Here is a 26954-nt window from a genome sequence, read left to right as displayed (position 1 = left end):
TATGTCACCAATCAGTGTAAATCAATTAAAGCCATTCAACATTCTTCCAACAATGCGCCTATTATAGAAATAAAATCGACATGAATGGTCAAGTCGATGGTGTTACAGATTGACAATTACGTACTCCATATCACAAGTCTTCTACTCGTTAATTGAATTGATTAGCACCGTCGGAGGTCGGTCCGATACTATATTTATTTAGATGTATCGTCACGACATTATGTGGAATAGCTTCTACGGATTCATTGTGTGTGTATGTCTATCCTTATTCCATATACGATCGGGTCGGTTGATATCTTTCTATAAAACAAAGTCGGGCTAAAACAAATTTTAGATGACGCGTTTTTAGGGTTATTTTTGTAATCTAAATCTTAAGAATCTATCTAATGGTATTTATAAGATATCTATAGCAAGAGTAACAAGGAATTGGGTTGCATAACTATTACGACTAGTATTCTAAACTACACCCTCTTATGGCTTCTTGCTACGATAATTTAAATTGATGTGATAGGTACTCTTTTTTTTAATATAACTTAATTTCTCTCGATTTTATCCTAATTTATAACAACCGAAAGATAGTCTGAGTTTATCTTATCTACAAGCTGACCTAGGTATGAGATAACGCTAAATTGATAATTCCAAAGGATTTTGTATCTATGATACAAAACATGTATCAAAGATACAAAATCCTAGGCAGAGCTTGTATTGTACTCGTATGAATTATCAGATCTTGAATCATCCGAATGTAACGAATCTTCTGGGTAATGTTATGTATGAAGAGCATACTCGTATAACACTTATAGAAGTTGATTGCGCCACGACTTTTCATTATAGTCTATAGATATATATAGTTAGATCTTTATCCCGAAAAATAAGTTCTAGTAAAAATATATCCGATTCAACAAACATATTTAAAAAATATATGCAGAGTCCCTGGGAATGTTGGTGGTGAAGTTTACAAACACAATCTACATCAAACATTTCATAGAAAGCGTACGACGAGCCAAAGGAACTTGGAAATTGCACGATTCTGTGAATTGCGTCAAATGCTCCAGCCATTTTATTGTCGTTCACATCGTGCGTAACGTGAATTATGTTTCAGCAATAGGTTATATAGCTGTAGATTGTACATTGCTATCTCCTTTACCTTTCAGTAATTACCTTTTTAGTATTTTAATGCATATTGCCATTTTCTTCATAATTCTTTCTACCATATTCACGTTTTTAGGTATAGCAGGATCCATCTTAAGCTGTGAGGCTTTCGACAGATTATATGTTTCATCTCTATCATTAAACCAAACAGCTGAACGTGGCGTATCAGTCTTTTCAAGACTGTTGGCTCTTTCTACCCCGCAAGAGATATAGACGTGATTATATGTATGTATGAATGAATATGATATTCTATCTATCATCTTGAGTGTATTCGCGCTTGCATCCTTAGCTTCTCCAGAACAGAGATCCACTACCTAACCTTTCTTAAGTTAATGGCCATAAGTTGATCTCATTTCGTTTCGGGGTCTGTTTACTCCAAAGGTTCACCCATCTCGTATGTCAATCCCTCGTGCATACAATTTGACACGCGAACAAACAGTGGCTTTCACAATGAGCAAATTGCAGTTATCTTTATTACTGGTCTTATATTTGTCATCTGAATAGCTGGTAAATGTTTATGGCTATGTTGTAAAGAAATTATTATGTGAATCGCAATGTGTGTTAATAAGGTATTTATTAAAAACAATAAGAGTTTAATACATAGCATCACTTGGAAGTAGGTTTGAACTAGCTTTTAGATGACGATCTATTCTATGACCACACAGACAATCTTTGAAAAATTACCTTAATTCTGTACTTAGTTGAGAACTTTCTCAATCTTCTCCTCACCTGTGTCTCAAATTCCTTTTAAAATTTCAATGACTATGTTCCAATTATGTGTTCTAAACATTAATAGCATTTAACTTAGTCACTAAGATGACTAGGCTACGAATCAATGTGTCTACCTTGACCATAAACATGTACAGAAAGACAAGAATTATTGTGGACTCAAGATGATGAAAGACATCATTAAAATAGATGTATGAGAATAAATTTTCATATCATGTAAGCGTATCGTGTGATCAGTCACATGCGCATTGTTTAAAAATAGTCTGAAACACTGCTTGATTCTAGAAGTTTTCTTTTTTTTCTATTTTTTTTTTAAAGTACTACATTTAAGCAACAATAGTGTAAATTAATTCCTCTACATAGGCACTCAAAAGCCACGAACATAAATTTATGCTTTGCTTTCTCTCTCTGATAATTTCAATGGGTCAACTCAAATCTAAATCATTAATTTAAATCTTGCTTAAACACACTGAAGAAGGGGTTCTTCAGTGTGTTATCCCTTTTCGTCTTCGTTTTAGCTAATTTTTTTACTTTGCAAGGACGAATTCTGTATTACGACGCCAGCATTGGTTAAGCTGCTTATAAGATTATGTTACCTGATGGGCCTTGATAAAATACCACACGGTGATATCACGCGTCTAGGGCATGTCTGTCTATCATATCTCCTACTACAGTGAAAATGTAAGCTTGTTTTTATATCCATATTGTAAACATGATTAATGGATATTACGTCTTATTGTATCAGTAGTAAAATAAAGAATTAGGGATCATTCGTAAGGTCAACATTTGTGGCGTCAGATATTACGTCAATGCAGTTATTGACTGAAATACCCTATGAATGAGACATACTAAAGAAAATGTTCCAACAGAGTTGTTATGAAACTTCGGCTTGAATTTAAATGTTAACTGGTCTTTAAGCCAAGTGATTTACATTAAGTCATTACAAATTTTCGCAAAATGTTAAATTTGCATTGTATTACAATATTCTTACAAACAATTACAATACACGTGTGTCGGAAGTTTATCTCATAGTTTATTGATAAACATAATAATATCATGTAACACTTTTCGTTAAGTACCATTATCAGCGTTATGTTATTGACCACCGATGTTGTTATTGTTATTATCATCTTCATCTTCACGCGGCGTAAACGTGCATGTATCTTGCTGATAATGTTCATTGATCCCTGGTGATATTCCGGATCATAAATACATATAGTCATGTCTATATCCCTTGCGGAGTAGACAGAGCCAACAGTTTTGAAAAGACTGAATGGCCTCGTTCAGCTATTTGGCTTAATGATAGAATTGAGATTCAAATAGTGACATATAGCAATTAATAAAGATATTGGCAAAACATTTTACTTTACACCTGCAAGGAAATGTTGTTTGACATTGAACTTATAATTTTAACTTCTAGTCGTGACGGTTATTTATAAATAAACAATCGGTTTGTCTGTATTGGCAGAAGTAAGAGAGATCATTGTACTCTCTGATACTTTGCGAGTCAATAGGTGTCATTGAACGTAATGAGAGTAATTTGAAAAATATGCTAGTTGCTATGCAATAATTATTCCTATTTATTTAAGCAAGGAGATCCGAATATTTATTGTCCTTAATATGTACATAATGGTTTTCTGTCGTAAGAATTATCTATGGCAATAAATATTCTCACCACTGTATTAAGAATGGATGAAGTGATATAAACATGAGAAAGCACACATTACAGTTGAACAAAGCGTCATCGAACATTACAATAAACATTGATCTATTTCTAGAAGAATTTTGTTAAACAAGAGTGGCGCCACTGGTCATTGGCAACGATCTAATTGTTATGATATACATACATCATAGTCGCGATCAATAACTTCTTTATACTTTTGGACTGTGTGGTTTCTACTTTTATCTATGTTCTCAAACAAATATTTGATCACGATTCTTTTCTGGAGAAATAGGTTACAAATACAAGTTTTCCACTTGACAAGATCGCTGTATTTTGTTCATCTTTTACTTCATCTTACATACACTTATCATCAGTCTCTTGTCGTGAATTCTCAAGACGGATTATTAGATGACTAATGGACAAACGTAGGTATGTTTCGATTCTTGTTTAATCACTCGCGTGTTATTTTAGGTACTAGGGAACGCATTACGTAACTTTATTGATCCCAAATATAATAAGAAGTATTGAGTCTGTCCAAACTAGGTTATAGGTCAGTCGTTCACCGACAGCCTGTAATTATGTTTCTATTGATTTTATCGATTACATTCCATATTTTGTTGATATGTACTAGCATTGTAGTCTGTAGACTGTAGTCTGCCCTCTTAAGCTTTAAGAGCTTAAGAGTATTTTAAGTAAATAAGTAGACCCTAGAATTTGACAATTTCGGTATGCGCAATAGCAGTTTTCCATATAAAATCTTCTGCGCAGCGTCCATAGAATCAAATTTTGTTTAATTTATGTACCATGCAGTGTAATTGTTTGTTTTGTCCGTCCTGAATATATATATGTTTCAAAATTTTACAAACGTTTTTACAAATGTTTCAAACAGTTGTTCTTGAAGTCTTCAGAACAAGAGTTCGTTCCACTTTCATGCTAATGTAACGGGCTCCAAATAATTCTGCAAAATGACTGCCATTTCCCCTAATATCTTACATTATCTAGACTGTAACATGCTATAAGTTTAGCGTCCTACTCGAAGCGCGACAACATAAATGTTCAGATTTGGCCGGCCGGCTGGCAAACTTCCAAATGCCAGGGTGTAGTAAACAGACCATGTGGTTTCCTAAATAATTAACAGGATTACATTATCATTAGAGAGCGGATCTTCTGATGCATATTTGTCTAGTTATTTTTGTTTGTCTAATAGTGTAGGTGGCTTCTAAACGAAGGAAACTCTTTTGGTCTTTTTGACTGGTATTCACCCCTAATTTTAGACTACTCCGACTATACTTTGTGCATTATGCCTAATCTAATGCGGGGTACTGCCATCATTTCACTGATACCTGCTAATACTTCGTGTACAAATAGATTATACGTATACTGTATGTACATAGTTCAATCCACCTGTCAAATACTATCACAAAGTCTTAACATCGATGATATCACCCTTATAGTCAAGCATACCCTTAGTGATATGACAACTTCTGTAAAGAATCTGTACTCTCCTGATACGGGTGACGCCGTCCATTAGCCCATTGGCTACCTTCCAACTGATGGACGGTAAAGAGTAAACAAATGCATTCCCTCTCATTGATGAACAACATCTACTCGGTTTTGTGTTGCCTGGTCTTAAAATAGACATGTTGACGCCAAAAATTTGTACTATTAGTAAATCCGAAGATAGATTAGTCAAGATAGATAACCTTTGATCGTGATTAAAACAGATCTTATTCCTGTAGTTAAAAGATTAGTTATTGCAATCGAAAAAGGTCTAAGAGTGTGCCCTAGGAATTGTAGCCATTTCTCGATTAGAATAAAAACATTAATATGGGAATAGATTTAGCGAATAAAGCGCAAGAGAAAACTGACTGACTTACCAAATGGATTAGGAGAGAAATGGCTAGAGATGATTGATGGTGACATATGGGTGAAAAAAGAAAACACTTTGTATCAAGAAACTTTTCAAATATTGATATTGGAAAAGTTTCGCCTTTGGTATCTAGTGATATCTCAGAAATAATATACTTGCGTTATGGCAAATATTGATGTCACGTTCAAAGCACAGGATTTATCTTTCTTTAAGGACTAAGGCAGAATTTTTGATAAATAAGTGTTCAAGACGTGTAATGAGAATAACTACACGTAAGTATGCAGACACTATAAATTGAACTATGATTCTTTATTTTTTTATTTTATTTTATTAAAGATTCTGACCAACTCTAGCACACTCCTAGTTAAAAAATTAAGAAGAGACAATGTTAACTATAGGTACGACATCTTGATGCCGTGTGGTTTCCGGCACTTTAGAATAGAACACTCCATATCTTTCCCATGGATGTCGTAAAAGCCGACTAAGGGATAAGCTTATATAAACTTGGATTCCTCTTTTAGGCGATGGGCTAGCTATCTGTCAATATTTGAATCTTAATTCCATCATAAAGCCTTACAGTTGAACGTGGTCTTTCTTTTCAAGACTGTTGGCACTGTCTACTCCGCAAAAGATATAGACGTGACTTCATGTATCGTTTTCTAAGTACGAATTAGCTTTATGTAATATACTACGTTTCTTGCACCACAATTATTTGTTTTCTCACATATATACATTGTTATCATAAATAAACATCTTTATAACTGTACCTACGACTATTGCATAATTTTATACATATTTGCATTTACTGCGAATTATACAAATTTGTATTAGCCTAGAACTCTATGTTTTACCTTGCTCGAGTCATGTTGCAATTTTTTTTTTATTCCTCGTGAGTTCATCGACTGCTTCAATGAAGGTCCGGGGGGTCAGGAAAAGATATCGCATAGAAGTCGCATTCCTTCTCCTTATACTGTAATCAAATGGGTAAAGGGACTAAGATATTGATTATTTAAAAAAATACTCGATGTACAGTCTAGCCCTATGTTTACTGAATAACTCTATATATCCCATTGACGATAAAACATATCAGACTGTGTCATGTGATTACTCTTTCCGCTTTATAATTTTGTGCTACATATTAATGACCAGCTGTGCCCGCAACTTGGTCCGCGTGGAATAGTTATCATTGAAGCTTTCAAGGATGAATAATTTTCCCCGTTTTTTTTTTCTCACATTTTCCATTATTTCTTTGCTTCGTATAGTTGCAGCGTGATGTTATATAGGCTAAACACAAAAATAATTTTTTGTGTTGAATAGACCAGTTCAATATTCGAACCAGTAGTTCTCAGGAACTGGATTAGCGCGTTCAAACAAACAATTAAACTCTTTAGCTTTATAATATTAGTATAGATTGTTTGAGTGTTCGGAGTCCGCTTTGCCACATTTTGGTTTAAACTTTGCCTCGTCTTCAGCATCCTCAGTACTATTCCATTTGTACTGAACTGTATGCAAATAATTAACCCAGATCTTCAATGAGCTCAATTCCTATTATGATGGCACTAATATATTACAAGCGCATTAAATAAATATGTAGTTGTTATCTTAAGTACACAACACTGAATAGAAATGCGGATGAGAAATTGATAAAGTCTATCTACGAATGTCGTCATAAAGGTCGGTGCACACTGAGAGGCATCAATAAAATAGGAGACAATATTTAGATTGTATATGGAACGGTTTAAGTACTTAAAATTCAATTGGAGCTTAAGTTTTCGTATATTTTCAAAGAGTTCGAAGTATTTGCTTTTCACCTTTGGAAACACAGCTTACTGGTTATCATCATCATCTTCAAGAAGAATAATCATGTATTGTCGAGCCGCGCTGAATTTTAACCATACTCGTATGAACTGACCCTTAGGGATGTTTGATAAACATAATTTGACTTCCGAGTAATGATGTGTGGGAAATATGGTAATGCGCAAGCGCTGCGTGAAATAAAGAGTACCTAAGGTTGTAAGACACTGTTCAAGAATTTTCAGAAAAAACAATAAAAGGGTTGTTTCATTAAGGTTTCTTAGGATAAGGCTAAAGACACAAGCATAAGCTTGTGTCTTTCACATCACTGAGGTCACACCCCTTTTCTGAAGGGGTAGACAAAAAACCAAATCGTTTCACTAGCCGTGATCCCTGCGTAGTTCTTTCGCCTAATTCACATATATCATCATGCGAGCTCACTGACAGCTGTTAAAGTTTATAAACATTTAATCTATAATGCTAGCGTCATCGTGAAAGATGGTCGTTAACTGAAAACCGGACGAAGTAAAGAGAAAAATGGGAAGGGGTGTAACTCAGCCCCGAAGCGCTGCATTGGAGTGTGTAACCGGGTATATGCAGATATGAGAGAGAGAGCCAGATAGAGGTATTTATATAATAACCTAAGCGTGTCATCTGTATCGATTGTCGGCGAAATGAGAAACAAACAAAAATCTCCTTTCAAGTGGTCTATTAGAACATTCGGTGTTTTTCCGTCTGCTCCTTTCCTCTCCATGGCAGAAAGCTTCGTTATAAGTATGTATATATTGCAGAAAAATTTAAACATCATTTCTACGAGTGACGTACTTAGCTGGTTTCTTTGTTTTCATCTTCAAAGTTAAATCTTCCTTTGATGAAGGATAAAGTCTTCTTTTTGTGCCATGCTGCTCTAAATTTGAAATTGAAATAATTATGTTATTATACCAAAATTACAAATTAATTATAAAAGACGGTATTACACAATATACCCCCTCCATTACTTGTGGGAGGAGCCGACCGTTCTGGTTCGATAGGGAATGGCGGCGTCGCATTGCGCGCGCATCTCCCTAGCCGACATGACCGTCTGACCTTTCACAACGTCGCAGAACCGGGTATTGGCCAGTCGCAATCATACCTATCGTTTAGAGTATAAAGAGAAGAACATTAAATTGTGAGAATGGATTTCGAAGGTACGTATTTAGGGAACAATCTTTCAATTCATGACTGTTTGTTATAAGTGAGGTTTTCTTTCTTTGCTTTCGTTCAGTTCACTTCAGCCGGCACCGGCGGCATCCATTTTGTGAATCGATCTCATTGAGGTAGGTCCAAGCAAGTTCATAGGTTTGTCGAAGCAGACACTACATTTAAGTAGTTATCCCATGTTTTCGAGCTTCAATTCTAGTCTACTCTTCCTTTTGTACTTCTTCTTTTTAATTGTAGTGTACTTTTTTTTGTCATACTTCCGGCTGGCATCCATTTTGTGAATCGATCATAATTAGGGTAGGTTAGGTCCGTTTTGTGGAAGCAGATACTGAATTTAAGAAGTTATTGTATGTATTCAAGCTTGTATTCTGCTTTTCGTCTCGTATTTCAGCAATTTTAATTCTGTTTTACCTTTGGTCGTACTTTTCAGCCGGCGCTGGCAGCCATTTTGTGAATCGATCCGATTGAGGTAGGTCCATTTTGTCGAAGCTGACATTGCGGTTCAGAAGTTATGCCATGTCATCATATTTTAATTTTAGTCTTTATCTCTTTGTTCCCGTTATTTAATTCTAATGTACCTTTCTTTATCTCTTTATTCCCGTTATGTTAATATATACCTTTTATCGGACTTTTCAGCCGGAACCGGCAGCCATTTTGTAAATCGATCTGATTGAGGTAGGTCCATTTTATCAAAGCAGACATTGCATTTAAGATGTTATCCCATGTTTAGAGTTTCCATTCTGGTCTAGTTCAGTTCGCATGTTTGAGAAAATTATATTCTCGTGTACTCCGTTTTGCACTTTTAAGCCGGCATCATTTTTGTAAAACGGTCATGATCATGATAGACATTGGTTCATTTTGTCGAATCACACACTGAGTTTTATAAGTTATCCCATGTTTTCGAGCTTCATTTCTAGTCTACTCTTCCTTCCATTTTCTTGTTATTTTAATTCAAGTGTAATATCTGTCGTACTTACTTTCATTTTATGAATTTATCGTGATTGACCTAAACTACCCCAGTTTAGGTCTGTTTTGTGGAACCAGACACTGCGTTTAAGAAATTATCTCATGTTTTCAAGCTTGTATTCTGCTTTTCATTCCATGATTTTAATTCTGGTGTACCTTTGGTCGTGCTTTTCAACTGGCGCCGGCAGCCATTTTGTGAATCAATCTGTTTGAGGTCGGTCCATTTTGTCGATGCATAGATTACGGGTCAGAAGTTAAACCATGTTTTTGAATTTCAATTCTTATCTACTTTACCTTCTTTGTTCCCGTAATTTTAATACTAGTGTTTTCTTTGTTGTACTAACTTTATCTGCCGGCACCGGCAGCCATTTTGTAAATTAATCTGATTTGCGTAGGTCCATTTTGTCGAAGCAGACATTGCATTTGATGTTATCCCATGTTTTAAGTTTCCATTCTAGTTTATTTCTGTTCCCGTATATTCGAAATTTATTTTTTACTTTCAGTCGTACTTTAAAGCCAGGATCCCAAGCTGGCAGCTATTTTGTGAATCGATCGATTAGGGTAGGTTAGGTCCGATTTGTCGAACGAACGAACACATCTTTATATAATGAATACCCGTGGTTGAACTATTGCCGTGCCATCATGGTATTTTGATGAGTAGAATAGGAATCAATCTGTATTTTCGTGCCAGTAAGGTGAATCTTCTTAGATTGCCTTGATTTCCTCCAATTTATAACCGGTTGTTATAAATTTGCCACGCGCTTTTTCAGTATCAGGAATTAATTAAGTATGCATATCATAGCTGACATCTCACAACACTCGAAGCTAAATCTGACTTTTGAAGCAAGCACCTCTGAAATAATCGGCGTTACGTTATGACAATATTTCAGAAATCAATGGACAGACACACAAAGACCGCGTATTAGTTTCTTGTTACTTGTATTTACGATAAAAAAATATTATCAAACATGCTTCCCAAGTAATATCACGGGTCACGGTCGATAACGAAATATTGTTATTTGTTTTCTCTATTTATATACTTAAGGTAACATAAAAAAAGATTAAACTGGTATTCATCATCATTAATGACATTTTTTTGTTTCAGAGATACTCACCAAATCGACTTACCGCCTTTCGGCCGCTACGCCACTGGCATTTTCTTCCTGGACAAGCTCCATCACCAGGACATTGAGAAGAAGTTCCAAGAGCTGGCAGAAAACCTTAATCTTCGTGTGATATGCTGGAGGACTGTACCGACCAACAACGCTTCTATTGGTAAGAAAAATCATTTTTATTTACAAAGTGATTCAATAAAAACAAATGCATTGCATGCAATCGATGAAAAAACTACATCATAAGTTCTTAACATTATTTTTGTCCCCACATTTTTCGTAAGGGTTCATTTAAATGTTGAATTCATAAGTTAAATCATGCTATTGTAGTTGTGCCGCTTCTATGAGAGTTACGGTTCTGCGATTTCTTTGCGACTATCATTGCAGGTTACACGTAGTTCGGTCGAATGGGTCGACGCGGTCATGCGATGTTTGACCATATGGTTTGTTCAATTTAACCTCTGAAGGTACCGCGTGCGTTATAATCATTCGATTATATTCGAATATATACCAACTTTACAATCGAGTGACTTTAGCGCAACCATTGTACCAATAAGTAATTTGTAAATTATGTTCGCATTTTATTTTTCTTTGTTTTTTTTTAAACATTTACTAAAAAAAGGTTTTTTTTTACAAATGCGGGCATAATAAACTTTTATAATAATATTACTTTTGACGATTACGATAAAGATATAAAAATGAAATCAAAATTTAATATTTCATGTTAAAATGTTACCACTTTGTGACTTCTCTTTACTACTTTATCCTTGAATTGCGGTCGTATCGTCAATCGTCATGTAAGCAATCATTAAATAAAACGTAATTTGTTTTGCGGTAAAACAACTTCAACTGTATTGTAATTAGCTTAAGATTCATTAACGTTTCACTTATTAGAATAAAGATGTACCAAAGCAATGCGGTTACTTACGCAGTTATTGTAAAATTTAATGAATCTTAGGTTAACTATTAAAATCATTATATTTTGAGTTTGGCCTATATCACACTTAGATGGTTATTTTATCATTCATATTAAACAGTTGTCAAAACATTCATAAATGCTTCATCAGATCTAAACATACATAGGCATATTGAAGAGTAATCTATTAACAAAATGGGTCATTATTTGTTTCATAAAAATATCTAAACGCATTTATGATGTTCATGTCGCATTTTTCTAAACATACTCATAGAACCATCGAAGTGTATTTAAATTATTATTTAAATAAAGCACATTTAGTAAATAAGTTAGTATAGTAACTCCCCTTGGTAAAGTTAGTAATGGCCCCTTTTGGCTGGCTTTCAGGTCAAGTGGCTCGTAACTCGGAGCCATTTATGCGTCAAGTGTTTGTAACCGGAGATTTCGAAGACGTCGAACTATCCAGACAGGTGAGAGATACCAAGTGGGAGACGACACAACAACACGTACAATAAGAAAGAGTATGAACTTGCAATTCGAATTGCGAATTCAAACTCTTAACGTTCATTGGAGCAAACGCACTCTCCGAGAATTTTTTTCAGATCGTTGCGACGGCGCGCGGGCCGGCCGCGGTTCAACGGTGCAAACGTAAAATCATACACCCTTCAATACTTGAAACTTGAGTGTGTGTGACTTTGCGAACCGTATGTGGACGCGTTGTTGTGTGTGTTCCCAGGTGTTCGTGTTGAGGAAGCGCGCGTCCCACGAGCTGGTCGTGCCCGGGGCGAGGTTCTACATTTGCAGCCTGTCGCTGAAGACCGTAGTTTACAAGGGACTGTTGACTTCTAATCAGCTATGGGTGAGTTGCAGTTATATGTAAAGTAAACGTTAGATAGGAATGTGATGTAGTTACCGATGGTCACTTTTATTCGCTTCATTTGTCAACAATATACCGGTAACGGACAAATAGATATTTTATTTATTGTCTTTATAATCTTTCTTGTCTAAATCTTGGTACTAATGGTCGCAACAACCGAACAAATATAAAACAAAGTCCATACTTAAGTGTTCCCACACTGAAAATATAATGTTATGGACTTTGACTGGCACTTGACCGTATATTTGTCGCCGGCTGTATCTTATCTTTTTGCGCTTTAGTCTCTTTAGTACCCAAGTTTCCGACCGCGCAGAAATTAATCATGTAGCGCTTAAAGTAGCCTAAAATTAAAATTTTAATCACTATAAAAATATTCTTCTTCATTCTTCGGCAGTTAAGATATCATGCTTATACAATTTTTTTTTAAATGATTTTGTCAGGAATACTTCAAAGACCTGAGCAACCCAGCGTTCACCACGTATCTAGCATTGGTACATACCCGGTTCTCCACCAACACCTTCCCCAGTTGGGAAAGAGCACATCCTTTGAGGTGAGTAAAGACCATACAACAAAAAGATCAGCGAACTGATTGAGACAGATTAGTTTTAAAACAAATGCTTGTCTAAAAAAGTCTGTGACAAATATAGGTACAATAATATTTTTTTAAATAAAATTTGTTAATTTAAGCTTTAAGAAAATAATAGACTTTTTGCTTTATTGCAGAGTGCTTGCCCACAATGGCGAAATAAATACGTTACGAGGTAACGTCAACCTGATGAAGGCTCGCGAGGGAGTCATGAAGAGCGAACTATTTGGAGATGGTATGTTTGAATTTTATTTATTAAATCAGATATTCGTTACTAGATGGCGCTGTAAATAAAATTGAGCTCTAGTTGGCTTCTACCGACTAATAATTTTTTTTATAGAGGTATTAATTATAATAAGAAAGACTACTTTGCACGACAAATATAAGTTATAAAAATAAGTTCATGCATATGCACCCTAGAATTTCCTAATTTGTGCGCTCACAATTGTTTCAGATTTGAAGAAACTGTATCCCGTTGTGGAGCCTAACTTGTCTGACTCTGGTTCCGCCGACTGCGTACTGGAGTTCCTACTCCACTGCGGCCAGAGGTCGCTGCCCGAGGCCGTGATGACGATGGTGCCTGAGGCCTGGCAGAATGACCCCACCATGCCTAAAGAAAAGCGAGACTATTACCAGGTAATGAATGTTCTATATTTTATACTAGATAGATATACTAGATAGCGCTAGTTAAACTGACAGTGCCCGAGTTTCTAGTCTATTGTGATCAGAGGCTCCTTGCGATAAATTGTGCCTACAGATGGCGCTTGTATGTTCTCGATTATATATACCTAGAGATGACGCTAGAGGGCGCATGCGATCATCTTTACCTAGAAATGGCGCTGGGGAGGGTCTTGCTGTAGTTGTCACTAGTAGGTTCTCAATTATATATACCAGGAGATGGCGCTAGTAGATTCTAGACAACATTTACCTATTAAGAGTTATGCAATAAAGGTTCTCGATAAAATATGGCGCATCAGTGCTCTTGCTATAATTTATATCAGACTAATGTGGGTAGATGGCGTTTTTAGAGGTGCACCTATCATTTAATGAGGATAATGACGAAATTTTTTACTAGATGGCGCTATGGGAAATTTAGATCTTGTCGCTGTCAATTGAACTGTTGTACTGATTTCAAAACTACAATAAGCCATTCTGTTCTTATAACCAATAAATATATCAGCCTGTTCATCAGCTTATGCTCCCATTAATAGTTTCAATGAAAACATATTGATTGTGATTATTTTCAGTGGGCATCATCCGCTATGGAGCCATGGGACGGACCAGCTTTGGTGTCATTTACTGATGGACGATACATCGGTAAGTTTGATTATTCTTTGTTCAATTGTATTCCCTTGCTTGCTTATTTAGAAAAGATAATATGTCAAGATGTATGTTATATGATCCATGTTGTTGATTGTTTCCAGGTGCAATTCTAGACAGAAACGGCCTACGCCCGTCTCGCTTCTACGTGACGAGCGAGAACGTACTCGTGATGGCGTCCGAGGTCGGCGTTTACGATGTCGACCCAGCGAAAGTCATACATAAGGTTAGTGACATTTACGATTTTAATAATGCAGCGGCGGTTTTGAATAAAGAACACAATTATCTAAAAGTTCTAGGCCATCTATTGATTCAAGTGACAAAAAAAAATACATGTATCACAAGTTCTCTAGGAAATTAAATTTTAAAAATTTATATGCGAGTCACTATTTCATTCTATAAACCATGTAATAATTTTTATTTATAATTAATTAATTTCTCGCTTTATCCAGAGCCGATTGAAGCCCGGCCGTATGTTGCTAGTGGATACTGAGGACAAGAAGATAATTCAAGACGTTGAGCTCAAAATGCATATCGCACAAAGCCGACCCCACTCAGATTGGCTGAAAGAGCAGGTAATTTATTATTATTTCCATTTTAAAAATAATGATTTTTGTTGGAAATAAACCATATGTTGTTTTCATTAATTAAAACCTCGTGTCACCCATTTGTCCTTCCATTACGGCGAAAATCAAACATTATCTGACAATAATCCGGGACAATTATAAGAAAACAGAGTCGCCTTATATTAAAAACTTGTGTTTGAATGAACATCTTTACAGGAAATAATATTTTCCCAAAAAATTATTTACTTTGTGTCGATTTCGTGCACGAATTAAACCGTTAATTTGCACGTGAATGCCCGTGAAATATTTTTCTATAATACCTAATTTAAATATATACTAGCTGTTTCTCATAAATATTTTATCGATCGCGAGAACAATAGAAAATTATAGTTATTCGCCAAACGGCAACCGCTTGATTTATTGATCATTTATGAATTTTGAAATAAATCTTGTTTGCAAGAAACAAGGACATTTTTGTATTCAGTAACTGTGTACGTCCATATGTATCGATTAACAAGGTGGCATCTCAACTAAATATCGCTATTTCTCTTTCTATGCTGCAAATGTTCTGCACTTGGGATGTCAAATAACATTCAGATGGTGAGTACTGACTGAAAATAAAAAATGGCGGCTGTTTCTCAATGCTTCTCAGTGTGTTTCTCACGTGAAAATAACGCTTGTGTGAGAGACGCTAACCAATTTTAGTTTTTTGCCGCTGAATAACTTATGTTAGGTACAAACGAACAAACAAATAATGTTCATTACATTTAAATGGGAGCTTTATGAAGGAAAAATTAATTCTTCATTACACCAAATTTGATTATTGTACAATTGCCAATTGGTTTTCGCATTTATTGCTGCTTATTTTAGATTGATGCAATTAATAACACTTTGGATTTTAAGAAATAATCATTCCATTTGTTCGCTTAAAAGCTTTGACTTACTTACTTTGACATGTTTTATTATAATAGAAAAATCAAAAGTACGTGCAAGGCGCCGCATAGTTTAAACAATAAACCTTATCAAGACATAAGGTCCAGTTTGGCGAGAAATTTGGCTACAATCCAGTTTCCAAATTATTAATTGAATTTATTCAATACAACTTTTCTTACAGATAACAATGGAAGATATACACAAGTCTGTAGCTGATGAGAAGCCCAGTTTGAATGGGGTACAAAATGGCGCCATTACCGGACTGTCGGATAAAAGGCTCGCGTTGTTCGGATATACCATAGAGTCGATCAATATGCTGTTGTTGCCGATGATACAGAACAAGTTAGTAATTCTGCCTTTTATGTTAATCTTTTTTATATTCATGAAGAATTTAATTAACTTCTGCATTACGTGTTTTGTCATCAATCAATCTGCTATTTTACTAACGGAGTAAAATGGCAGAGATCAGTTTTAATACGACATATTTCTAGGCGAATTTGTAATTGATTGAGATCGCCATGTTTGTGAGAGAAAAAACCTTAAACATAACATCAAAATAACGCATTGAGTCTTTGTTGATTTCATTTTCAGCCGTTCATCTTCAAAGTTTATTTTTCTTTTATGTTTGTTTTCTTTCCTTTTGATAACTTTATCAAATAATTTCTCTTTGTTAACAGAAAAGAAGCGTTGGGCAGTATGGGCAACGACGCCCCGCTTGCCTGCCTGTCGCAGTTCCAGCCGCTGCCGTACGAGTACTTCAAGCAGCTGTTTGCTCAAGTCACCAACCCCCCCATTGATCCCTTCAGGTACATTGTTTAACATTATAAATCTTGAGTAGCATCATGTCCTTACATCGTATTTTTCAAATACTGGAATGACGTCATCGAACAGCAATGTTTCAGTAAAGTCTAAAAAAATTTTCAACCCCAACACACAAACTCTTCGAAATTCCCCCGTAGCAACCTCTCACATTATTTACAAATATTATAATGCAACGCGCAAGTTTAATATCAGTTAAGCACTTTCTCTTTTTCAACTACTCGCATTAACGAGAATCTTTTTTTTACCGCCCCATATAACTAGAACCTCTTCAAACATCCATATAAAGAGCGCCTCTTTTAACACTATATACCGAGAAACCCCTCCTAAGAATCTAGTTATATTTCGACACCTATTCAAACATCGATATAAAGAGCGCCTCTTTCAACCCTACATACCGAGAAACCACCTAAGAACCTCATTATATTTCGACACCTATTTGTCCCCAGGGAGCGCATAGTGATGTCGATGCTGTGCCCCATCGGCCCCGCGCCCAACATCCTGCAGCCGAGCGCACAGTTTGTGCACAGATTGTTTCTCAAGCAACCAATCCTGTCGCTGCCCGATCTTGATGCTTTGAAGAGGACCAACCATAGAGGATGGAAGGTATGAACATGTTTTATTTACATATTTTCTAATAATTCAATTGGTCCAGCTTTTATTTTAATCACAGAATAGAATATTTTAATGTTTTGTATATATATATACAAAGAGTTGTAAGATTACTTTAGTTAACCTTTATCTGGTTACAATTTCGTTGCACTTGCACGTTTAAAAATCAAATTGCACGTTTAAAAATCAAATTGAAGCGCATTGTAAAATAGTAATATTATTCTTTCTTATTAACCTATTACCTCTGAATCTCAACTCCATTATAAATAAATAAATACACGTACGGGACAAATTACCCAGATTGAGTTAGCCTCGAAGTAAGTTTAAATAAATAAATATATACGGGACAAATTACACTGATTGAGTTAGCCTCGAAGTAAGTTTGAAACTTGTGTTACGAGATACTAACTGGACGATACTATATTTTAAAATAAATTCTTAGATAAATAAACATCCAAGACCCAGACCAATCAGAGAAAGTTCGTTTCTCATCATGCCCTGACCGGGATTCCAACTCCGGTGTCACAGACAAGCGTATTACCGCTGCATCACAGAGGCTATTATTATTCAACCATAGAGCTGTTCTTAACATATTGTCTGAGCCTTGTCACTAGTAGTAAATGTGTATGTGTCATGACATTGAGTTTGGTGGTGGCAGACGCTCGTGCTGGACTGCACGTTCGAGCACGCGGCCGGCCCGGCGGGGCTGGAGGCGGCGCTGGCGCGCGTGGCGCGCGAGGCGCAGGCGGCGGCGGCGCGCGGCGTGCAGCTGCTCGTGGTGTCGGACCGCGCCGCCGGGCCCGCGCGCGTGCCCGTCAGCTCGCTGCTGGCGCTCGGTCAGTCACTCCAACTTGTAATAATAGGTTTTCAGTCAGAACATCTTCCTTTTAACTTGAAAAAAAAAAATTCAAAAATTTTTATTCATTACTATAATAAATAAATATATACGAGACAAATTACACTGATTGAGTTAGCCTCGAAGTAAGTTCGAGACTTGTGTTACGAGATACTAACTCAACGATACTGTATTTTATAATAACTACTTATATAGATAAACATCCAAGACCCAGGCCAATCAGAAAAAGTTCTTTTCTCATCATGCCCTGGCTGGGATTCGAACCCGGGACCTCTGGTGTCACAGACAAGCGTAATACCGCTGCGCCACAGAGGCCGTCAAATATACTATAGGATACTATATATCGCTTAATAATTGTCAAAACGTATGGTTTAACAACATTGGTTGACGTCAAATAAATTACCTAAAAACTATGTTTACTGCCGCTTCCAAGGCGTCAGTGCAGAAGAGGCGGTAACAAACTGCAACAACTTGTAATCTTGTAAGGTTTGATGATGTAGTACATCACATTTAGTAGGAGATTGGCCCTAACCAAAGGAATTAGATGTGTCCAGGTTATATTGAACTTAGTTCTGTTTTATTATAGAAACATGGCTTCCTAAATTGCTAAAAGCCTGTTTGTGTGTTAACGAAACGTAGCCAATGCTAGAACGGCACAAGCATGAGCTTCGTGTGACGGAGATGAACATGCTGCGCTGGATACGCAGATTTTCGCAAAGACGACTTGAGAAACTTGAATTACGCGGCAGCTTTAGCATCAGTGAGATTTAAGAGTGAGAGATATAAGCCTTATAATTTCTTTAGAATGTTTAATTAATACATTGAGCAATGTTACACCGATTCTTTAGTAGTTATAAATATAAATTGTTGCATTTTTTAGGTGCCGTACATCACCATTTGATCGAGACCCGTCAGAGAATGAAAGTGGGCATCATTGTGGAAACTGCTGAGGCGAGGGAGGTCCACCATATGTGCGTCCTTCTCGGTAAGTTTATTTGCAACATTCATTACGGAACTGAGTACTAAATTTTATATAAATTCATTATAAAGACAAACTTGAATCAAACGTCAGTTGTAAATTTGTAAAAATATTAAATTTGTATCCTGAACCTGACCAGCTTTCACAAAGAGATTGATGAGTAAAAGCCTAAACGAACGTACCTTTATCAAATCGACCCGTCCTGACAAACGGTCAAGAGCACTTTGGACCGACGAACTCACATGAACTATTACGACTATGAAATAGAAAAAGGAAGTTGGCAGAGATTGCAACTTGAAGCTCTAGACAGAGCTCCATATCCTCTCTTTCCCGGAGATATAGACATATCTCCAGGAAAGAGCAGTGATTTTGAGAGTGTACATATGGATTATGTCGATGCCATATTTAGCAGAATCTGGAGTTCCCACTTCACAGTCATCAAAATAATATTTCTTTCCAGGGTACGGCGCCGACGCAATCTGCCCCTACCTAGCCTTCGAGCTAGCGTTTGCCCTTCGCAACGACAATTTAGTCGATCCTACCCTCACTGATGAGGACATCTATCTAGCCTACCAGAAGGCCATCGAAACCGGTCTAGCCAAGGTTATGGCCAAAATGGGCATTAGCACATTACAGTCTTACAAGAGCGCCCAGATATTCGAAGCTGTGGGGCTGAATGAAGAAGTTATTGACAAGTGCTTTAGAGGGACTCAATCCAGGATTGGTAAGTATTTTGTATGCTCTATTCCGTTTCACTCACGTAAACGTATGATTCCGTTTATTTAGTTTGTTATCTTGGGATTTTTAAGAATTTCCCCATAGATCTCGTATACTCCTCAAGAACCTCTAAAGATTTTGTTAAACATTTGGCATTATTTGCAGGTGGTGTCAATTTTGAAATCCTCTCAAAGGAAACATTCGACAGACATTCATTGACTTACGGCAATGCTTCTGACGCTCTTGTATTGAGGTATGTATTTGTTTAATTTGTAATTAAGATCCCTCTTAGCTTCAGACCCCACCGGTTCTCGATTAATAAGGATAAGATTTATATAAGGTCAAACTATTATAATATTAAAATATACAGGTCAAAATCAAAACCCCTTTTTGCTTCCCCGTAGGGTTAAAAAAAGAGCAACGCCTCGGAAAAGATTAAAAAAAATTCCAATGATTCCCAAGCAGGATTATGGTATAACACCGATACTTTTCTGTTCAGTAGACTTAAAATGTTAATCTGTAATCTGTCAAAACGAAAATAGATAATTACTAATAAAGTTTCGTTTCAGAAACCCGGGACAATACCACTGGCGCGCGGGTGGCGAGAAACACATCAACGATCCGATGTCCATCGCTAATCTACAGGAAGCGGCCGTCAACAAGAGTAACTCGGCGTATGACAAGTTCAGGTCAGTATTGATGGGTGACTTTCTCCTTTAGTTCAGCTTTTGCAGTGGGTACTACGAAATTCGCTGCTAGACAAAGGTTCATTTAGTTTATTTATACAGCGTCAGCCTACAACCATATTTGATTAAATTATAACATAAATTGCCGTGTGCCGTGTGGTTCCCGGCACTATTACAAAAAAGAATAGGACCACTCCATCTCTTTCCCATGGATGTCGTAAAAGGCGACTAAGGGATAGGCTTATAAACTTAGGATTCCTCTTTTAGGCGATGGGCTAGCAACCTGTCACTATTTGAATCTCGGTTCTATCATTAAGCCAAATAGCTGAACGTGGCCATTCAGTCTTTTCAAGACTGTTGGCTCTGTCTACCCCGCAAGGGATATAGACGTGATCATATGTATGTATGTATGTATAACATAAATTATCTTTTTTAAGTTTGTCTGTTTTTCATGCCTTTTCATTATAACACGTCCTTTAAGGATTTATTAACCTGACCTTTTCCTATCAGTACTTAGTCGTCATTCTAGAATTTTCCAGCCCTATCGATCGTTCGTTCTCAATGCTATCTTTTTAATGTCATTGTCAACATAATAACCGTGATGTTTGTTCCAGGGAGAGTTCCTTAGAATCGATCCGCGCTTGCACTCTTCGCGGACAACTGGAGTTAGTGAAGCTGGACGAACCCATTCCTCTAAGCGAGGTCGAACCAGCCTCCGAGATCGTCAAGCGGTTCGCTACAGGTAACAATATAAAAATAAAAAAACGCTGGAACTCTTCTTAGTATAAAAGTGAAATCCGGGATTATAATGCCGTCGTTCCGATAATGTTGAGTTAGAAAAATTTCCGTTGCCGAGAAAATGTTGATATTGCAAAGTAATTTTGGAGTAGGATATAATCCTTTCTGATACCTGGTCGACTGAAGAGATCCATCCAAGGGATCAATTTATTATAGTTCCTGTCATACTATGTTTTCTGTCATTCTGACAATGAAATAGTGTTTTAAAGGTAATAATTGCATGAAATTTCGTTTGCTTGTGAACTCTTTCGAACAGAAAAACAATCGCGTTTTAAAATAACATTTGTTTGTGTTTTTCAAAGGTGCCATGTCATTCGGATCTATATCCTTGGAAGCGCATACGTCGCTAGCCATCGCCATGAACCGTATCGGGGGCAAGTCCAACACTGGCGAAGGAGGAGAGAATGCGGACAGATACCTCAATCAGGTAAAATGTCTCATTTCTATTTCTTTAAAAAAAAAATAATAAACCTTTGCTTGCAGTTCCTTTCTTGTATTTCATCATCTTGGCGTTTATACTCGTTGAAACTTAAGGAGTCCACTTGTGACTACATGATCCAGATGTGGCCAAGTTAGGTCGCTGTTAATTACCTAATTAGTTATGGCTGTTTATTTTCGCATTTTCAATTAGTATATTCATTTGTATTGCGAGAAAAGCCGTATATAATAACTCTGTTTATTGTAAACTTGTCTTTAGAATGAAGATTTATTTCAGGACCCGGAATTTAACAAACGTTCAGCCATCAAGCAAGTGGCTTCTGGTCGTTTCGGTGTCACCGCTTCTTATTTGGCGCATGCGGACGATCTGCAGATCAAGATGGCGCAGGGGGCCAAACCGGGAGAGGGGGGAGAATTGCCTGGTAAGTGGATAACATTTGTTTTCAAATCGCCGAAGATATAACTGCACTTTTGACAAGATTTAATAAGTAGTTCATTTTGTAATCAGAGTGCGTGGTTGGAGGGGAGGACAAGGGCAATCACTTATGACGAAAGGGGATGATAAAGTGCAGTTTCGCCTTTTACTTCAAACACACCATACTGTACCTAAAAGATTCCCCATTTCGGGAAACGCGTTCTTTTGTTTTAAAATAGTTTAATTTGTTCCTTTATAAGGTGATGACATTTCTCATTATTAAGCCGCGTGTAAGGGAGCCACCTCTGTTAATAATAACAAAAAGACTATATAAAGTTATTCTCTTCCTAGGTTACAAAGTGACAGAAGACATCGCCAAAACCCGTTGCTCCGTTCCCGGAGTGGGTCTCATCTCTCCTCCGCCTCATCACGATATCTACTCTATTGAAGATTTGGCGGAACTTATCTACGATCTGAAGTGCGCCAACCCTAATGCAAGGATCTCGGTCAAACTCGTGTCTGAAGTGGGCGTTGGGGTCGTGGCTTCCGGAGTTGCTAAGGTAAGAAAAGAGAAGAACATGAAAAATGCTAAAGTATATTATTGACTAACTTTTACCCGCAGCTTCGCGTGCATGTATTAAGCGCCACCTACAATAAGCGCTGAATTTAGCGTCGTCTACGAAAGCAACGAACTTAGCGTTAAAGGATGACCTGAACCTGAACCTGTAACGCTAAATTCGTACCCCTTTGAATGTTCTCCTCCAGACTGATTATATGTACGCAAAAATTTCAAGAAGTTTGGTTTAATAGTTATAATGCGTAAAGAGACGAACAAAAAAATAACTTTTTTCGCAGTATAATATTAATTGGGATTAATAATATCTTCGAAACTAGTGTCTGAAATATGGTCATCCTAAAGCGAGGATATCGGTCAAACGTCGCTTAGGTTCCGCGATTCCCTCAAACTTATTTACTAAAGTCTTTTTCCAATCTTCTCATTCATGTTATTACTCACATTTTTGGTATTTAACAGAGACGTTTCCCCCCCAGGGCAAAGCGGAACACATCGTGATCTCGGGCCACGACGGCGGCACCGGCGCCAGCAGCTGGACCGGCATCAAGAGCGCGGGGCTGCCGTGGGAGCTGGGCGTGGCCGAGACGCACCAGGTGCTCGTGCTCAACGACCTGCGCTCCAGGTCACACACTTCAAATTCTAATTTCAAAATTTTCATTCATTATTATCGTGTTATTACAGACTGCAACAAGCTTCCTGCGAGTGTCATAACTGCTCCTTCAGTCAATTGCTTTAAGAATTGGCTAGACAAACTTTAAAAATCTCCAAGCATCAAAATTCACACGCTTCAGCTTAATGAGCTGCTGGTGTGTTTAAAGTATATAATAATAAATTATAGGATACTTCATATCGCTTAATAATTGTCAAATCTTTTGGTTTTACAACGTTGGTTGACGTCAAAAAATTACTTAATACTAAGTTTACTGGTGAGAAAAGCCCTTGGCACGCCTTTTGACTAAAATCCTGTACTGCATTGGATTGGATAACAGTAAATAGCACTTTTGTCTTATTACAGGGTGGTCGTGCAAGCCGACGGTCAAATTAGGACTGGTTTCGACGTGATGGTGGCCGCTTTACTCGGCGCTGACGAATTTGGGTTTAGCACAGCGCCCTTGATCGCTCTGGGTAAGTTAACGATTATAATGTCACCACCTTTTTTCCAAAACTCTTATTATTCTTACAATATGTTAGTACAATTGGCCCCTTTAGGTATTTCTGGTTGGACCTGTATATCTTCCCGCAAAATTTATTACCTATTAGGTGGTTATTCTACAAATTTAAATTCTTTATTTTAATATAATAAGTATATATATCATTTATATATATATTATTATATCTAATTATTGTCACCAGGTTGTACAATGATGCGTAAATGTCACCTCAACACGTGCCCGGTGGGCATCGCCACACAGGACCCGGTGCTGCGCAAGAAGTTCGCGGGCAAGCCCGAACATGTCATCAACTACTTGTTCATGCTGGCTGAGGAGGTGAGTGTGTACTTGTTTTAGCCCTTTATAGGGTCCCACTGCTAGAAACTGCCTTTTGTTTCTCGTTGTAGAATTGAAGAATTCCGTTATTTCAAATTATTTCACCTGAATGTATATATTTTTCATTCAATTTGGATACTTAGAATACGAGAAATACGAAACTAGAATAAATAAAAACGATAATTTGTCAGTGCCGTGTGGTTCCCGGCACCAACATAAAAAAGAATAGGACCACTCCATCTCATTTCCTATGGATGTCGTAAAAGGCGACTAAGGGATACAAACTTGGGATTCTTTTTTTAAGCGATGGGCTAGCAACCTGTCACTATTTGGATCTCAATACTATCAATAAGCCAAATAGCTGAATGTGGCCGATCAGTCTTTTCGGGACTGTTGGCTCTGTCTACCCCACAAGGGATATAGACGTGACCATATGTATGTATGTATGTATGATAATTTGTCACAGATCCGCCAGCACATGGCCGACGTGGGCGTCCGCCGTTTCCAAGACCTGATCGGGAGAACCGACCTGCTGAAGGTCCGAGAAAACAACGAGAACCAAAAAGCCAGGATGCTGAACCTTAGCCTTATTCTCAAGAATGCACTGCACATGAGACCTGGCGTCAATATCGTTGGTGGTTCCAAATCGCAGGTTTGTAAAAATTATAATCATCATCTGTTTCTCGGGTCCGTTTGGGTCACATAAATACACATACACACACACACATAAATATATCATCTTTATTTATGCAATGTTATATTCACGAAACTCAATTTCACATAATTCACATTCTAAATACTAGAGTTATTTTACAACCGTCATTGATAATCAAAGTTTTTACATACTTATCCCATGAAATGCAATTTGCAAATCGCACCATTTAAATATGTAGTAGGCCCTAATATAAACCGTCCTTATCTCGTTCTGTTGCACTGGTTCTCTTTCTCTTACAATGAGCAATAACCGATTGCATTTCCAGCTACAAACTTACATGAATGTGCAAACTAATATGCCTTGTAAGGATTGACAATGCCCGTCATGAACCTGCTTTGGGATTTTTTGATTCGCTGCATGTTAGTGCTGTTTTCTTTTTAAACATAAAAAGGACAACATCACCAACGTATAGTGCGTCAAAAGCTGCCTTCACCTTCCACGGCAACATTTGGAGCCTTAATATTCTACTAGGAACACAAATTTTATCATCAGAAACACATTACTAATGCCAATTTATGATATTTCAAAATCGTAAACTTTGACTATAAGCTGGCAACACCGGATGCTCTTAAAAACGTAATTTTCAGAATAGAATAGAGTTTAAACATTAAAGTTCATTCATTTACTTGCTCTTAATTTTAGAGCAAAGTGTTGTTTGTTACCATTTTAACCCCTTTTAACAATCTCAGTGTTGGGATATGGATATTATAAGCGTCACACTACATTTGGCGTCAAAGAGTCGAGATATCAACCTGCTTTGGGATTTTTGATTCGCTGCATGTTAGTGCTATTTTCTTTTTATTTATAAAAAGGACAATGGCACCAACTTAAAGTGCGTCAAAAGCTGACTTCACCGTTCACAGCAAGATATGGAGCGACTAGTATACGGGGAACTGGCCGCATTTATTATTAAAAACACATTCGATTGTATGCCACCATCCGCTATGCTAATTTATTATTTAAAAATGGTAACTTTTCTTTAAAAGCTGTCAACACTGGATGCTCTTGAATTAGGAGAACGATTCTGGGAGCTCTAAACATGGCTATTACTTTATATTTTAAAAGCTCTTAGAAACGGTGGTTATAACTGCTTTTTTCTTTTCGCTTTCTCATAAATCTGTAGCATCCCGGTGTTGTTAGCTTATGAAAAATGTTATTATTTGAACTCTTCATGAGATACTCGGTATTACAATATGACTATTAAATTATTTACGGGACAAGTAACAAATGAGAAACGTTTCAAATGATTCCTGCTTCCAGCGTGCTTTGGGATTTTTGATTCGCTGCTTGTTAGTGCTATTTTCCTTTTATTTATAAAAAGGGCAATGGCACCAACTCATAGTGCGTCAAAAGCTGCCTTCAATGCTTACAGCAAGATATGGAACGATCCTATTCTACTGAAAACCCCACAAAGTTTTTCAACAAAGACCATCTACTAACTGCTATTTATTGTTATTCTAATATGGTACTCTTTGATTATAAGCTGGCAACGCCGGATGCTCTTTAGTTAGGGGAACGATTCTGGGAGCTCCCAAAATGTGTGTTATATTACATTTTAAAATCTCTCAGAAACGTTGTTTTCAGATAAATTTAAAACTTATTTACATACTCCTAATTTTAGAGCATTAAGGTGTTGTTACCTTATGAAAAAAGGTTACCATTTTAACCCCCCTTAACAAACTCTTGTGTTTGGGTATGGATGTTATGAGCGTCACACTACATTTGGCGTCAAAGAGTGAAGATATCAACCTGCTTTGGGATTTTTGATTCGCTGCATGTTAGTGCTATTTTCTTTATATTTATAAAAAGGACAATGGCACCAACTTATAGTGCGTCAAAAGCTGCCTTCAATGCTTACAACAAGATATGGAACGATCCTATTCTACTGAAAACTCCACGACGTTTTTCAACAAAACCCATCTACTAACTGCTATTTATTGTTATATAAATATGGTACTCTTTGATTATAAGCTGGCAACGCCGGATGCTCTAAAGTTAGGGGTACGATTCTGGGAGCTCTCCAACTGTGTATTATTGTATATTTGAAAAGCTCTCAGAAACGTTGTTTTCAAATGAGTTTAAAACGTATGTATTTACTTGCTCCTAATTTAAGAGCATTAAGGTATTGTTAGCTTATAAAAAAAGGATAACGTGACATACTACATTTAGCGTTA

At 36.9% G+C, this 26954-nt stretch overlaps 1 protein-coding gene across 1 annotated transcript in view; it reads left to right on the top strand.

Annotated features, from left to right (window-relative positions):
- LOC106143528 (uncharacterized) overlaps window positions 1-26954 on the top strand; it is a 58497-nt gene that overhangs the window by 8610 nt on the left and 22933 nt on the right. The window contains exons 4-28 of the mRNA XM_060945313.1: window positions 10480-10649; window positions 11790-11872; window positions 12139-12261; window positions 12720-12829; window positions 13003-13100; window positions 13320-13501; window positions 14113-14182; window positions 14290-14411; window positions 14638-14760; window positions 15866-16026; window positions 16362-16490; window positions 16953-17109; window positions 17774-17951; window positions 18852-18956; window positions 19411-19674; window positions 19833-19920; window positions 20237-20356; window positions 20968-21095; window positions 21454-21578; window positions 21867-22011; window positions 22356-22564; window positions 23055-23200; window positions 23594-23703; window positions 23932-24065; window positions 24532-24717. Coding sequence (XP_060801296.1) covers window positions 10480-10649; window positions 11790-11872; window positions 12139-12261; window positions 12720-12829; window positions 13003-13100; window positions 13320-13501; window positions 14113-14182; window positions 14290-14411; window positions 14638-14760; window positions 15866-16026; window positions 16362-16490; window positions 16953-17109; window positions 17774-17951; window positions 18852-18956; window positions 19411-19674; window positions 19833-19920; window positions 20237-20356; window positions 20968-21095; window positions 21454-21578; window positions 21867-22011; window positions 22356-22564; window positions 23055-23200; window positions 23594-23703; window positions 23932-24065; window positions 24532-24717 — 3466 coding nt within the window. The remainder of the gene's footprint in view (window positions 1-10479; window positions 10650-11789; window positions 11873-12138; window positions 12262-12719; window positions 12830-13002; window positions 13101-13319; window positions 13502-14112; window positions 14183-14289; window positions 14412-14637; window positions 14761-15865; window positions 16027-16361; window positions 16491-16952; window positions 17110-17773; window positions 17952-18851; window positions 18957-19410; window positions 19675-19832; window positions 19921-20236; window positions 20357-20967; window positions 21096-21453; window positions 21579-21866; window positions 22012-22355; window positions 22565-23054; window positions 23201-23593; window positions 23704-23931; window positions 24066-24531; window positions 24718-26954) is intronic.

Source organism: Amyelois transitella, chromosome 7, assembly GCF_032362555.1.
Source record: "Amyelois transitella isolate CPQ chromosome 7, ilAmyTran1.1, whole genome shotgun sequence".
Classification (NCBI taxonomy): domain Eukaryota; kingdom Metazoa; phylum Arthropoda; class Insecta; order Lepidoptera; family Pyralidae; genus Amyelois; species Amyelois transitella.
The sequence above is the reverse complement of the archived record's forward strand: the minus strand, read 5'-3'. Positions and strand labels throughout refer to the sequence as shown.